Source organism: Prorops nasuta, unplaced genomic scaffold (genome assembly GCF_024137725.1).
Source record: "Prorops nasuta isolate Cenicafe-Biocafe unplaced genomic scaffold, Cenicafe_Pnas_1.2 PNAS00011, whole genome shotgun sequence".
Lineage (NCBI taxonomy): Eukaryota > Metazoa > Arthropoda > Insecta > Hymenoptera > Bethylidae > Prorops > Prorops nasuta.
The window spans coordinates 6,521,605-6,538,361 of record NW_027116808.1 but is presented as its reverse complement, the minus strand read 5'-3'; the positions used below and the strand labels follow the sequence as shown (position 1 = coordinate 6,538,361).

General features: G+C 43.4%; 1 protein-coding gene across 1 annotated transcript; it reads left to right on the top strand.

The window, feature by feature from the left end:
* Positions 1 to 333: 333 nt before the first annotated feature.
* On the top strand, positions 334 to 966 carry LOC136777305 (uncharacterized). Its single transcript, XM_066733471.1, has one exon. The coding sequence runs from the start codon at positions 334 to 336 to the stop codon at positions 964 to 966; it is 633 nt and encodes a 210-aa protein (XP_066589568.1).
* Positions 967 to 16,757: the final 15,791 nt, after the last annotated feature.

The following is a 16,757-nucleotide window of genomic DNA, read 5'->3' as shown; positions in this document are numbered from 1 at the left end:
AGACCGAAATTCCCTAGAAGTTGACGAGAGCAAATTCCCTAGAAAGTCGATCATTAGTCTAGCGGTTCTTTTGTAAATATATTTTTGTACATTTTATTTATTTAAATAAAAACTGCTTTTACCTCTTATCTCTGGCTTTGAATATTTTATTCTAGAATAAGACCTTCCCTTCTGACCACAGGTACGGAGCCAACTTGGGACATTGTTTCGCACAAATTTTTGGTCCTTCGAGCCGGATATCCGGCAAAAAACGTTCGAAGTGCATCAGTGTTCCTGAGTGGGCATTCCGGGCTGTGTTTTGGATTGTGGTTTGTTCTGGAATAGAGTTTCAAAATGGCTAGCGCAAGGGAATTATTAGGAGCAATCAATTACGTGCCCATGATTCGGGATGAATTCGTTCGGTTGGTCGTTAACATCAAGAAGCGTGGAGTGCACAATTTCACCCTTCCCTTCTTGGAGGATAGGCTAGCAGCCTTAGAGAAGTGGCTTAACGTGTTGCATAAAACTCACGTTAAGATCACTACTCACACTAAACCGGCCGAATTAGCTAAAATGGAGTACATAACCGATAGTTGGTATCAAGCGGCCTTTGATGCCCATAGTGACGCGGAAGAATTCATCCTAGGACATCTAGATGAACTTCGACCCAATCAGGGCATGTCGGCATCAGGTCCCACCGCGCCTTCAGGCGAAATAAACCACATTAGGCTTCCAGTTATTGATTCACCGAAGTTTTCCGGGGATTATTTAGAATGGAACAACTTTTATGAGACGTTCTGTTCCATTGTTCACGACAAAGTGTATGTCTCGGGTCGGGACAAGTTCCATTATCTAAAATCCTGTTTGCAAGGAGAAGCAGCTACGGTCATTAAATCTTTAGTTATCACTTCCGAGAACTATGAGATAGCATGGGACACTCTGGTAGCTCGGTACACTGACAAACGGATGATCAGGGATACGTTCTAAGATCAAATCTCGCAAGTACCCACGCTTCGGGGTGACAATTTTAAGGTTCTGAAAGAAGTTAGGGACTCAGTTACGGTTGCTCTCAACGCCCTTAAAACTATGGGATACGGCGTCGATCAATGGGATCCCATAATTGTTCATTCGCTGAAGAACAAACTGGATGACACCCTTCGTTTAGCCTGGGAAATGTATCTGGGAAGCAGCAAGGATTATCCCACGTTCATTCAATTCTCTAAGTTTCTACCGCGTCATATTAACTCCTTGCAATCATTAGGTAACAAACCTAAGACTTCCAAGAAGGAATCGGGGAGATCCTTGAAGTCACACGCTACTAGCGTGAATAGTACCGGTTGCACTCACTGTGGTAGTAACCATCTCTTGTATCAGTGCAAGGACTACCTTGCATTGACCCCTCAGGCCCGATCAAAGTTCGCATTTTCACAGAATCTTTGCATCAACTGTCTGAGGCCCGGGCATAGTTGCTCCAATTGTTCTTCTTCGTCACGATGCAGGAAATGTAGTAAAATGCATCATACTTTATTGCATTTTGACAAATCTGGCACTGGGGGGAGCAAGGCACGGGGGTTTACCCCCGCGGTCAACTCCTCCTCCGAGCCAGAACCCTCTAACTCGAATACTACAACACATCTTAGTGTTTCCGACACCCGATCAGTGCTATTGGCCACCTTTTCTGCCAGAATCGACGCTCATGACGGTTCTCGTATTATAGTCCGCGGTTTAGTTGACACGGGCTCCGAAACTTCCTTTATTTCGGAAAATCTAGCTCAGCAACTACGGGTATCACGAAAACGTGTCAACGCAACCATTCATGGCGTCTCTCTGAATTCGGCTCAAAACGTTCGAGCAGAGGTACAGATTACGCTTCATTCTCTATCACGACACGGTGTCTCGTTGGACGTAACTGCATTGATCTTACCAAGGATTACTCAGTATATGCCTCCGACTTATTCTCCGTCGTCCTTTCCAGCACTTAGCAAAATTGATCTGGCTGATAACTTCGCTTCAACCAGGGCTCCAATTGATGTGCTCATTGGTGCAGACTATCTTGCAGCATTGATGGAAGGCCCGTACATGCATTCTCCTGATCATACGTTGCTTGCTCAGCGGACTATTTTCGGGTGGATCGTTTCGGGGGTCGTACCCAAGAATGGTCGCTCTCATAGTGTCACGGTGCATCATTGCTTTGAGGTAGAAAAAACTCTTCGCGACTTCTGGGAACTGGAAGAAGTCCCTGAAGTCAAACCCATGTCCACAGAGGACTCTCTCTGTGAACAACATTTTGTGAACACGGTATCACGCACCTCTTCAGGTCGTTTTGTCGTTGCTTTACCTTTTCGATCCGACATCGAGAAGCACAGCTTAGGTTCTTCCTCTCGGGTAGCAGAGAAAACCTTAACACGAATACTTCGGCGATTGGAAACCTCTCCAGAACAAGCTGAAAGTTATTCTCAATTCTTACAGGAGTATCAAGTGTTAGGACATATGTCTCCTGTTCCTTTGAACTCTGATTTTCGCGTCTTTCTGCCTCATCATGCAGTTTTTAAGACCGCCCAGCAAACCATTACATTACTGTTACATAACACGGGAAGAGCAATAAGAGAACAATGTAATATTTCAAAGTTACATTACATATACATATATGTGATATACTCCAAAAGCACTGAAAGAGAACGAAAGTTATATTTCTTTGTTACATATATGATCTGTATTTTTTCCATAACAATATAATATAGCGCAGTTGTAATTGATGATACGTCATATATACATTGCCATTTTAATGTTAATGTAATATAATAAGTGTTAGACAATTGATACATAACTGTCTAGGGAAATTAAGTTTGAAACTAAAAATCAGTTGAACGACTGCAATATTAGAGATCCATAAATAAAAAATGTAACAAGTAACAAAGGATATATCTTCCAGTAGTATATTGCTTGTAGATAGTGGAAATACAGCATTAATGTGAAATAATACTGAATATAATAATTTCTAATGATGAGAACATAATCAAGTCTGATTAAAAGCTATTTATATGTTTAAGTATTAATATCTGATTGCATGGACATTGAACTTTTCAACTGTTTTCAACGCATGATAATTTTGGCCACCTGTTTGGATGGTTTATCATAAGGCTGATGATTTTGCTATTATTCATAGGGAAGAATAACATTATTGTAGCCAATCAGTATGTTGCATTGTAGTATTGAATTTACTAGGTTATTTATAACCGACATTCGTGCATGTTAAAGTAATAAATAATAAAAGTCTTCATTATTTCTAGATCGGATCGCATGCTTATGGTCAACTATTTAACTTCCTACGATTGTACTAAACCTTCTGACTTACTACGCTGTTTTTTAGGATTGATGATAGCAGCCAAGTATATATTATAGTAGATATAGTACAGAGTTTCTTCCCATTACTTTTTCTGATTGGTGAGTACTTATCTTAATAATGATGTTATTTTAAGAGAAATTTACTATTAAGATTTTAAGGCTAATCTATTATAATCTTTTTTTTCAAGTTAAAGCATTAACAATGGAAACTTTTAGACAGTGTTTGCTTTATATAAGTTGTTGAAAATTTCAGAAGTAATTATATGAAAATAATTCATTTTGACATGTTGCGTAAAGATTTTTCAGACTTATCCCAACGTAGGAAACGTAGTATTGTTTTATCTAAATGTAGTGAAATAAGATCAAATGGATATGAAAAGGTTAACAAAAATTTTAAAGATAATATGCAGATTGACAGTTCTCATGTAGAATTGGGCCATTCGCATATTAATAATAATAATTTAAATGCAGTTTTAAATGTTTCTGAAGAAGAGTATGATATTCGTGATAATTATGATCTTCAAGGATTTTCATCTGATAATACTAACTGCGATTTCCAGAGTTCATGTGAGGAAACTGATATTAATGAAAACAATTATAATACCCAGTATTCATTGCAAGATGACTTACGGTCCTGGGTAATTAAACACAATGTTAGTCAGAGCTGTGTGAATGATTTGTTGAAAATTCTTGTCAAGAATAATTTGAAAGTTCCCAATGACAGCAGAAGTTTGATGGAAACTCCACGTAATACCTTTTTAAATATAGTCACAATGAATGTTGGAAAATATGTTCATTTTGGATTTGGAAATAGTTTGAATTTATCAATTAAAGAGCACTATTCAGAAGTATTGCTCCCATCAACTTTGAAAATAGATATTAATATCGATGGTTTACCTATTGCCAAAAGTTCAGGGAGTCAGTTTTGGCCAATATTGGGAGCAATAGTTGCAGATTTTTATACTAAACCATTTGTTATAAGTATATTTCATGCAAACAGTAAACTGAAAGATGTTGATATTTTTTTAAAACCATTCGTTGACGAGGCTAAACTTATTCTTTCTAATGGTTTGATTTATAATAAAGCTATTATTAACATTAAAATAAATGCTGTAATATGCGATGCTCCTGCTAAGTCACTTGTTTGTGGTATAAAAGGTCATAATGGTTACTTTAGCTGCACCAAATGTATACAAGAAGGAGAGTTTATTGGAAAAAAAGTAGTATTTCTAGAAGAAAAATCCCCACTAAGAACTGATCATTCGTTTAGAAGTAGACAGCAAGAAGAGCATCACATTGAAAAATATATAAATCAGCCAACTCTTTTAGAATCTTTAAATATTGATATGATTGCAGATATTCCTTTAGATTGCATGCATCTTATTTATCTCGGTATCAACAAAAGAATGCTTCGTTTTTGGATTAGAGGTCCAATGAACATACGTTTCAATCTGGATTCTTTAGATAAAGCTCAACAGCATATTAGGAAACTTAAAGTGTTTATATGTAAAGAGTTTGCACGTCGGCCAAGAGATTTAATAGAATTCGAATGGTGGAAAGCGACTGAACATAAACTTTTCCTGTTATACACGGGTATAGTCATATTGAAAAATGTGCTACCTGAAAAACTCTTTGTACATTTTACTTGTTTGTGTGTTGCTATAAGAATCTTGGCAGATAAGCAGTATAAACACTTGGTTGATTATGCTCAATCTCTGATTCAATATTTTGTTAAACAATATCGCTGTTATTATGGTGATGAACATTTATCACATAATGTGCATAATTTGCTACACGTTTGTGAAGATGTTAAACGATTTGGTACAATCGAATCCTATTCTGCTTTTAAATTTGAAAACCATATGTACAAAATTAAGAAATGCTTGAAAACTTCTAGAATGCCTTTAGAGCAAATTTTTAATAGAATTATCGAAGAGCGAAATGTGATTGAAAATTCAACAAAAAAGAAGTTTGTACATTATCCAATAATTCACTATAATTATGATAAAACCACAATAAAAAGAGTAGAATTTGATGGATACACGTTATCATCCCAAATTCCTGATAACTGTTGCAGTCTTTTAAATGGCACGATTGTTACAGTGCACGCTATTTTTCAAAATAATAATACAGTGTATTTTAGAGTCAAACAGCATAGCCCCATGAAGCCTTATTTCACTTCACCTTGCGACTCAACGCTCGTAGGAATTTATATGTTGTCGGATGATACAAATATACCATTTATACTGTAAAGAAGTTCCCCGTTACGTATACGAGATACCGAATAAAGAACATAAAAGCTACCGAACAGTGGATATTATTAATCCCTACGTTACCGACTCGTGAGATAGGCTCACGAGTGGATTATAGCTAACGTCAAGGATAGACCCCGTTGACAGGCAGAGGCCCGGATGAAAAGACCGGCGCTCCAGTAAACGATGTCCAGGTTGTCCTGAGAAGTAAGGCAGGGCCATGCCAAACAACCCAGGCAACCTGAGATAAGGAGAAGCGGCCTCGGGGAGTCCTAAAACAATGACAGTGTCTATAAGTCCCCACGAGGAGGGGAAATAGAACATCGAGTCTGGCTTGAACGCTGGTTACGCGCGTCAAGCAGGCTGCGCGAATGTCGTGCGCAGACTGCCATAGCAGTCAGTCGGAACGCGACCATGGGACTGTGCTGATGTGTCCGTGCGTGCTGGTGAGCGCGTGACGCGGCACGCAGACAGCCATGGGTCGGTTCGCGTACGTGAGGCGTGTGCTATAGGCCAGCCTGCACGTACGTCACGACTGGATACCGGCCAATGCATAGTGGGTTGTGCAGGGGCGTAGTTAGCCCGTTGGAATGTGTCCCGGTGCCCTCCGTAATCCCATAGGCTTGCGCTATGGCTGGACGGGCCGTGAACATTGCCTCCGTGGTGGTCCGCTCCTGGCAAAACTCTAAGCTTTGGCAATTGATACCGCTTGTTCCCGCACTCCTCACCACCACCTGTGTGTGGGTGGTGAGGAAGAAATGTATGCCCCTCAGCAGGCAGGTCTGCGAGGCTCGGACTTCCGTAAGGAACCCTCCCCTCTCTCCACGACCTAGCATACTGAGCGACCCTGGCTACCGCTACCGTCCACATGCATGGCCGCAGGGCCGTATGAGATGCATAAAGAATGGGGTCGAAGGATCCAACTGATAACGTAGGGTTGTTGGCCACCCAACTGACCAACTGGCGCCCTGATACCGACAGGAAAGGACGGGCGAAGGTAATGGGAAAACCCGTGGTGTGAGTGGCCCCTCACACTGACGGAAATACCGTTACAAATGGCGCCCAACGTGGTTTCTGAGTATAGATTAATTATTCGGCGAACGAATAATCCACAAGTCCGAGAAGTTACCGGAAGTGTTGGAGTTTTCAGGGAATAGGTGGCCCACTATTTTCTGGAGGCTCGGAAACGCTGAAAAAGCATGAAAAGATCATCTGGTTGAAAAAGGGATCAAATTCTTTTAAGAATTGATAGCCTGATCGAATTGACGTGTTCACGTAGAATTCGAGCAACCCATGCTAAGCTAACGGAAAATTGGATGAGAATCACGGGCGCAAATATAATTTAATATTATAGTCGCCCGTGTTAAAATCTAACGCTACCGAAAAGGCTTCTTGACTTGACAAGTGACAGCTGAGCGCTTGTTGGTAAACAAGTCGACCGGCTGAGCTGAGCCATGCTGCCTGGCGGAGCATGACCGGCTAACTGTCAGAGCAGCACAATTAGCCAGCTATCGAGATGTTGCCAAATATAATTACCGAATTAAGCGCAGAATCGGAAATTTGGCAACACATGATAACGCCTCGCTAACGTTCCGCGAGCCGGCAAGTCGCCTCACACCTCATCCTACTCTGGATTCCAGCAGAACTGTTGTTCTCTCCATCTCTCTCTTTCAGCCTTCCTCGATCTCTCTCTCTCTCCGCCTCATTACAATGGCTTCCTTGAACGCCTCGCCCTCGACCACGACTGCCGGCGGAACCGCCGACGTTCCCGTCGCTCCTGTGCCTATGGCACAGGACCCCTTTGATGAGGATGCCCTTCTGGCATCCCCATCTCCTGCGGGCCCTGTAGAGGGTCCCGCATCCGATCCCGCACCTGTTCCCGTGGCGCAGGTTGACGTTTCGGCGGCAACCTGCGTTGCTGTTACCGAGGTGGGCGGTAGCCCACCTGTTACCGAGGGGTTGGCGAAACACCCTGTAGAGTCTGGGCATGAGGAGCTGGGTACGCATGTACTCAGCGAATTAATACAGCGACACTGCAGGATGCGTTCGGTAACCCCGACGCCTATGGAGGGGAGCAATCAGGGTCTTCCTAGACGTAGTCTAGTGGAGTTGCTGGCTGCTCTCTTCCGAGCGGACCTAGGCCTCTACCACGAAGTCGTGGCAGCGGTCGAGGTGGCCGAGGCACCTGGGTTGAGCACCCCGGTCCGCAAACTCTCCCGAGTGGAGCGTAAGCGGGCTAGGGAGGTCCAACGGGAGACAGCGGTAGCTGTTCCGGAGACGAAGCGGCCGTCGTACGCAGCGATGGCGTCCGCTAAGCCTCTAAAAGGAGCAAGGCAACCGTTGCCGCCTAAGGTGACTCCGGCACCACCGGTGAAGAAGGCGAAGCCTTCCAAGTCGGTGGCCACGCGCGCTACCGGCAATTTCGGCATACGTGTATGCTGGAATTGCAAGGGTAAGGGCCATCGGTTTTCCGAATGCCCTACACCAATTACAGATGCTTTCTGTAAGGGGTGTGGGCGCACCGGGAAAACGTTGCGCACCTGCCCTGCCTGTGGGCCGCATTGGCAGACAATCGGTCCATACGTGGCGAATGCGGGTACGAACGTACCACGTAAGGTGATAGCGGCAAAACGCAGATCCGAGTGTGGGAAAGTACACGCCCAACCACGGCCTTCCGAGGCGACTCTGAAGGGAGTTCCCCAGGTGGTGACCCCACCGAAGGAAAAACCTTTGAAGCCGCTAAAGACGAAGGCGGCTCGTAAGGACGTTTGTATGGATAGGGTTTCGCAGGTAGTCGAGCCCTAGAAATACTCCTCCTGCAAGTTATCGAATGTTACCGGTACGAGAAATCGTACGATCCCGCACGCTACCGTACACCTCGGTGAATTTCCCATCAATTTCCATCCTATTTTCCTTCCTTTTCATTCTTTTCCTATCCATCCAAAACAAAAACAGAAATTGATGAGCTAGAGCCAGTAAAGGCCAATGTTTTCAGGACGAGGTGAGACAGAGACCACACGTGGACCCTCTGTCGGAAAATGATACCGGTACTGCCATCTAGCGGTAATCGACGGCAAGACGAATCAATAATTCGTCGAAGTGCTGCCGTCGGCCGTGATCGACGGTACTAGAGGTCGATGAACTCGATCCTAGTGCTGCCATCTAGCGGCCCGTAGAGGAAGCAGAGCTATCGAACGCCTAGATCGAAATTCGATTAATCGAGAGGCGATTGTTATCGAGCAGAGGCGATAAGTGAGAATACGAGAATCACTTAGATCGTCTGCGCATGTCTAAAGCTCGGGTGGGGGTAACCTATCCGATGGACGGCTAACGGGGCAAAACAAAATTTTGCCGGATCACTCCAGCGACAACCCTTGGACTGAGCACACGACAACGCACTATTGATACGTAGATGGCTGAGTCCACGGGACGGAAAAGGAGTACCGGGTCGGGCGACTCTGATGAGTTCGCAGAACCGACAGCTACCGATGCTTCCCAGGTAAACCTGGAGAAGAAGATCTCGAGTCTAGACGAGAGAATGGAAAAACTGGAAGGGTCTTTCCAAGATTTCATTTCTCAAGTCCAGCAGGCTTTTGACAAGCTGCTGAAAAATAAGACTGTTCCCGATGAAGCAGCAGTGGCAGCTGCTTCTGCTACCGAAAAGCGCGCTAGAGGCCGACCGCGAAAGACCGCGGCCGCTCTACCGGCATCGGCCAATCAGGGTCAACCTTTGTTGACAGTGACAAGGCCGAGCGATGATCTCGAATCTCAACCGACATCAGACGATGCTTCGGCTGAGATATTCCAGGGGGCCTACAGGACGAGGGTCCTGAAGGGAAAACCTGGAAAAGCTACCGGCCAAGGGGATGACTGTATGCCCCGTTGGCGTGTTCTCGAATCTCTCCAGAGATCAAACTTGACCTTTGCGGGCGATGTAACGGAGGCGGTTGAGAGTTTTATTTCTCGAACCGAGGCCGTCCTGAACCTTCTCAGGGTAAGAGATTCCGACCTGGTTGACGTCTTTCCCCACATCCTAACAGGTGTGGCGAGGATGTGGTTTGAGGATAATGAATTCTCAACCTGGTCTGATATTAAGTCCGCCTTAAGGTCTTATTTCAGATCACAAACATGGGAGGAAGAACTGGAGACTGAGCTTCTAACAAGAACTCAGGGTGCTAACGAATCTGTGCGAGCCTATTTGCAGACTATACAGTCGTATATTCGGAAAATAGGCAGAGAAAGATCGGATTGGAGCCGAATCGCTATCGCGCACAAGAATATGCTACCGGTGTATAGAAGAGGTATCGCTATACACAAAAATATGACGTATCGAGAATTTGAGCGTTTGGCGCTCAATTTCGAAGCCGCTTATAGGCCGTCATTAAAATACCGTCCACCTGCCGCACCTGAGGAAAGTTTAGTTCCTGAGTTGGCGTATACCGGCAGTCATGGAAGATCCCGAGAGTCTAGGCGACACGGTGTGCGTGCCCTAGAAGTGGATAAAACATCCAGCTCTGATACCGACGAATCAACAACGGAAGATTCGAATGATAACGAAGAGCATTTGAAAGCCTTTAAATCAACAAGGAACCGACAAGGAACCAGTTCCAAGTCGAAACCTTCGTTAGATAAGGTAGCTGGCAACAATAACAGCCGGCAGGGCTCAAAACGTAAACAACCGGGCCTGAGCGCTACCTGCTTTAATTGCGGGAAAGCTGGACACGGTTGGAGTGCGTGTAAAGAGCAGAGAACAATGTTCTATTACCGATGTGGCAGCAAAGGGGTTTCTACAGCGGAGTGCCCTAAATGCTGTTCAAAAAACGCCAAGAGGAGTTAGTAAAATTTCCCGAGAATGTTACGACACTCCAAGAGCGGAAAAACATGATACCGAAAATCTTGGGTGAAAACCAAGATAATATATTCCCGGATAATTATGTCGAAGAATATTCAGTACAGCAATGTGTGAATATTAACCATAATTATCGCTCCCACGACTTCTCAGACCAACATGTTATGTTGGAGACGGAGAATGTAAACAAACACTCAGAGGACACAAGCGCTCGAGTGGTTGCTACCGAAAATTCGAACGATGATCAATCGGTCGATAAGTTACCGGTCGGTGATATTACTGATATAGTAATTACGACGTTTGGCGATAGATCTAGGAAACTAGCATTCTACACCACGATCACCGTACAAGGGGAAAAGCTGCGTGCGCTGGTGGACTCGGGAGCCTCACGCACGTTTGCAGGCAAAGTAGCCATTGAATTGTTTAATTCAATTGGTATACAAGCCAATAAAATAGAACCCTTAAGAGTTACCGTTGGCAACAATTACACATGTAAAGTAATTGAGTCCGCCAAGATCCCGATATTTCTTGAGGGGAAGACAACTATAGTTGACACACTATGGATGCCTTCTTTATCAAGTGATTTTATTTTGGGACTTGATTTCCTTCAAGATGCTCATGTTGTCGTGGACTTCTCCACGGGGGAATGGGCTTACAAGGAAAAACCTCAAAATAAACATTGGTTCTCGAATGCCGAATCACTAAACTGTGTAGTGGTGAATAACGGCTTAATGGTTCCCGATAATGATAACGCTAAGAAATTACAAGAGTTTCTAGAAATTAAACTGCCCCCCATTTCTGGAAAACCTGGAATTTCAAAGTTACCGGCAGTCATAATTGACGTGCAAGATCACGAGCCAATCAGACAGCGAGCTCATAGGTGCACGGATAAAATCCGCCAAGCTATGTGGCAAGAGGTTGACGATATGCTAACCAATGGCATTATCGAACCGTCGCAAAGTGATTGGGCGAGCCCGGTAGTCATGGCGAAGAAAGCCAATGGCAAGCTCCGCTTTTGTGTGGATCTCCGGCGCGTTAACGCTGTAACTAAAAAGGATGCGTACCCATTACCGAACATGGCTGCGATCCTAGATGAGTTACGACAGGCCAATTATTTAACAACGCTCGACTTGAGTCAAGCGTATTGGCAGGTACCGCTAGCAGAAAAGTCACGTGGTATCACGGCTTTTATTGTTCCAGGCAGAGGCTTATTTCAATTTAAGCGAATGCCTTATGGATTAACTAATGCTCCCGCAATATTCCAGCGTGCTCTGGATAAATTATTGGGTCCCGAATTTTATCCACATGTATTCGTCTATTTGGATGACATTATCATTGTCACCAAAACATTTGACGAACACTTATTATGGTTGGATAAAGTTATCGAAAAGTTAAGGCAAACTGAGCTAACGATAAATAAGGAGAAAAGTTTCTTCTGTAGAACGGAAGTAAAATATCTCGGATTTATCGTAGACAGTCAAGGTCTTCGCGTGGATTCGGCGAAAACAGAAGCCGTAATCACGTTCCCGATACCGAAGAATTTAAAGCAAATTCGTAGATTCTTGGGAATGGCATCTTGGTATAGAAGATTCATTCCAGAATTTGCGACAGTTGCTGAACCGCTAACGAAATTGACAAAGAAAAATCAGTCATGGGAATGGACAGCCAATTAGCAGTCAGCATTCGACGCGCTGAAAGGATGTTTAACAAGCGCGCCAACGCTTGCCTGTCCAGATTTTTCGATCCCGTTTGCATTACAGACCGATGCTAACAATGTTGGCTTAGGTGCTGTTTTGACACAAGTTATCGAAGGTCAAGAAAGAGTATTCGCCTACGCGAGTAGAGCGCTTACGGATCCCGAAAGAAAATATACCGTGACCGAGCAGGAATGCTTGGCAGTGGTGTGGTCGATAAGGAAGTTTCGATGTTACCTTGAGGGTTACCACTTCACTGTAATTACCGACCACAGCAGTCTCCGATGGTTGCATAATTTAAAAGATCCATCTGGAAGACTTGCTCGTTGGGCTCTCGCCTTGATGGAATACGATTTTACGATCGTACATCGTAAAGGAGCTTTAAATCATGTTCCTGATGCTTTGTCAAGAGCACCGGAAAGTTTAAATGCTTTGCTACCGTCTTACGCCGATACCAAGGATGCGTGGTATTTAAAGCGCGTAAAGGATATCGAAAGAACGCCAGAAAAATTTCTTGATTGGAAATTAGATGGAGAGTTGATGTATCATCAACGACGTTCAGATTTGGCAGATGCTGAGCTCGAAGATCTTGATGCTTGGAAACTGGTGATACCCAGGGAGTACAGGCAGAAAGTGCTCGAAGAATGCCATAAGTTACCGCAAGCCGGCCATCAAGGTATCGATCGTACATATTGACGCCTTTCGATAAATTACTTCTGGTCAGGTATGTTCAAAGATGTAACGGCTTACGTCAGTCACTGCGACGAATGTCAGCGTTGCAAGGTAGAACAACAAGCTCCCGTCGGCTTCATGGGACGTCGAATTGTTGAACAGCCGTGGACTGTAATATCAGCAGATATTATGGGCTCACTGACGCCAAGTAAACAAGGGTTCTCGTATGTGTTGGTAATCCAAGACCTATACACAAAATGGATCGAAGTAGCTCCACTTCGACGCGCTAACGGCAAAAAGATTGCAGAAGCTATCGAAAACTTGGTTTTTCATAGATGGGGTACACCAAAAGTTTTAGTTACCGACAATGGTACCGAATTTGTAAATAAAGACATAACTGCTTTATTACAATTAACGGGTATGAGGCAAACCACGACACCTCCATATCATCCCCAGGCAAACCCCACCGAAAGGGTGAATAGAAGCCTGAAGATGATGATAAGGGCCTTTCTCGATTCTGATCATCGAGAGTGGGATCAGCATTTGGATGCATTTAGATTTGCATTTAATACTGCCTACCATGGTTCACTGCTAGCTACACCTGCATTTGCTAATCTGGGTAGAGAACCAGAATCGGCAAGGTCGATGCGACGTGAATTAGAAGGCGATACCGAAATCATGCAGCAACCGACAGAAAAGTGGTTGGCACGCATGAAACGCTTGGAAACACTTAGAACAGTTTTCAAGTATGCTCTCGAAGAAGCGCACGAACGACAGGCAAGACCGTATAATCTACGTCGTCGTGAAAAGCACTATGAGGTTGGCGAGTTAGTCTTAGTTCGCAACCGACAGCTCTCGGATGCTGCAAAACACATATCGGCTGCACTGAACAAACCATTCGGTGGACCGTTTATGATTGCGAAGAAGTTATCGGAGACAGTTGTAGAATTGTCTGATTTGGCAGGAAACGTCACTGGCAAAATGTCTACGGCAGACATCAAGCCATACAAGCCTGAGCTACCGCAAGAGTAAACCCAGACTGAAGTGCATCACTGCACGCTTGGGCGTGGCAGCGAAAAACGAACTCGTGTTCGGGCGCTTTCGGTTTCGGGTCGAAACCTCCGTTACGGAGGGGGGTATGTAACGTAGTTCCCCGTTACGTATACGAGATACCGAATAAAGAACATAAAAGCTACCGAACAGTGGATATTATTAATCCCTACGTTACCGACTCGTGAGATAGGCTCACGAATGGATTATAGCTAACGTCAAGGATAGACCCCGTTGACAGGCAGAGGCCCGGATGAAAAGACCGGCGCTCCAGTAAACGATGTCCAGGTTGTCCTGAGAAGTAAGGCAGGGCCATGCCAAACAACCCAGGCAACCTGAGATAAGGAGAAGCGGCCTCGGGGAGTCCTAAAACAATGACAGTGTCTATAAGTCCCCACGAGGAGGGGAAATAGAACATCGAGTCTGGCTTGAACGCTGGTTACGCGCGTCAAGCAGGCTGCGCGAATGTCGTGCGCAGACTGCCATAGCAGGCAGTCGGAACGCGACCATGGGACTGTGCTGATGTGTCCGTGCGTGCTGGTGAGCGCGTGACGCGGCACTCAGACAGCCATGGGTCGGTTCGCGTACGTGAGGCGTGTGCTATAGGCCAGCCTGCACGTACGTCACGACTGGATACCGGCCAATACATAGTGGGTTGTGCAGGGGCGTAATTAGCCCGTTGGAATGTGTCCCGGTGCCCTCCGTAATCCCATAGGCTTGCGCTATGGCTGGACGGGCCGTGAACATTGCCTCCGTGGTGGTCCGCTCCTGGCAAAACTCTAAGCTTTGGCAATTGATACCGCATGTTCCCGCACTCCTCACCACCACCTGTGTGTGGGTGGTGAGGAAGAAATGTATGCCCCTCAGCAGGCAGGTCTGCGAGGCTCGGACTTCCGTAAGGAACCCTCCCCTCTCTCCACGACCTAGCATACTGAGCGACCCTGGCTACCGCTACTGTCCACATGCATGGCCGCAGGGCCGTATGAGATGCATAAAGAATGGGGTCGAAGGACCCAACTGATAACGTAGGGTTGTTGGCCACCCAACTGACCAACTGGCGCCCTGATACCGACAGGAAAGGACGGGCGAAGGTAATGGGAAAACCCGTGGTGTGAGTGGCCCCTCACACTGACGGAAATACCGTTACAATACTTATAAAAGCTGAACAAATTTCGCGAAAGTGTTTAAAAATCGATAGTGTATTTTCCAATGATAATTCGAGTGTGATTATTACGTTATTACATTAAGTACATAAACATATAGCGCGATTGAAATAATTGCTCATTTTTTTTTGTAAACTTTATTTTACGCAATGTACATGTATTATAGTATTATTTCTGTTTTTTCCTGCAACTTATTATAGCAGTTATACACTGACCAGAATTATGAACTTGCAATATGCCGTTGTACAGTTTAAGGAAGACGGAACTTTTTCTGAGATTCCAACATTATGGCTAAATAAAGAACGATCACAATGTAAATGGCCCTTAAACAAAAATGTTAACTTCTTAATAAAAAGAAATGTTCCACCAGAATCAGATTGGCTCTTGTATGATGTGGAAGTTGAATGCTATTGTGGTAAATGTTTAATTTCTTTTTTTCAATACGTTAATTAAACAATATATCTAAAGTTTTAATGTTTAGAGACTTTCGACAAAGCACGAAAAAAACAGAAGACTCAAATTATTCAACTTCCAACGATGAAGCAAAGGGTCGGGGAAAAAGAATTCTACATCAAAAGAAATTTGATGACTCGTACATCTTAGAAAGTGATAGCCTGGATGAAGATATCGGTAATTTTCTTTTTATCACATAATTCTCTTACAATATATCAATAATTTACAGGGCGGTCGACGTAACTTCATAAGTAAAAATAATGGAAAAAATACATATTGATGATAAACAAAATTTTTACTTAATATTTACATGACTTGACGCCTTGAGTTATGAAAACTATGTATGTGTTACCTTATGTACCGCATCAAGTTATGCAACTATTATATAAACTCTTTTATCAATATATATTTTCAAAGTTATTCTCATTCATCGAGTTACGTGTAGACCACTCTGTTTTTGTATTAGATTGTAGCACTTGATTTCTGACAATAATGTAAATGTGTGTATGTGTATCATTATCACAAATTTTTAGCTAACACACTTTTGATCTCTTGATTCATATCAGCTTCATTGAATTCAACGATTTCAATAATTTTGAAAATCATGTTATCCTGTATAAGCAACAGAGCAAAACTATGATAATGTTTTTTTATATTTTAAAGAAGTCAAACAAGTATTTCCCTTCTCTAATTTCTTCTAAAATTCACATCAGCATTTTACAAGCCAAAGAATTTTGTAATAGCAGTATTCTTCAAAAATTAATGCAGTTACTTTTTCTCATGCAATTCTAAGGGTTATTTTTTACGACAAATAAAATAAACAAAACGCCTGCCAGGTTTTATTTAAAATTTGAAGTAATTTTTTTGCAGTTCCTTTTGCTTTTAACAGACGGTAATATTTTTTAAATTATACAAAAATTGTATTTTAAGAATCTTACATGATTGAAAAAACTTAAGGATTTATAACAATAATAATGACATGTAATGCTTTCTAAACAGATCTATATATCTGCTGGATATCACTACTGCTCTATATACAATTTTAAGCAATGTGATTTGGTTATTTCCTAATAAAATTTATTATGTTTTTTTTAGTATCTCCTCCGCCATGCCTTGTCGCACCTAAAAAACCAAGAACAGTTGTTACCAATGAAAACGAGGAATCAGACATTATTATTTCACGATTTAGTTCGTGTAGCGATGAGCTACATTTCAATGAAGAGGTTAATCATTTGAATGCGCAAAGTAAGGATTTTATTTTTTGTGATATTTTAGATTTTCGCTTCGAGCATCCTTCTAA

What these genes read in the sequence shown, in the direction of transcription:
- LOC136777305 (XM_066733471.1), top strand. Translation starts at nt 334, where the DNA reads ATGGCTAGCGCAAGGGAATTATTAGGAGCAATCAATTACGTGCCCATG.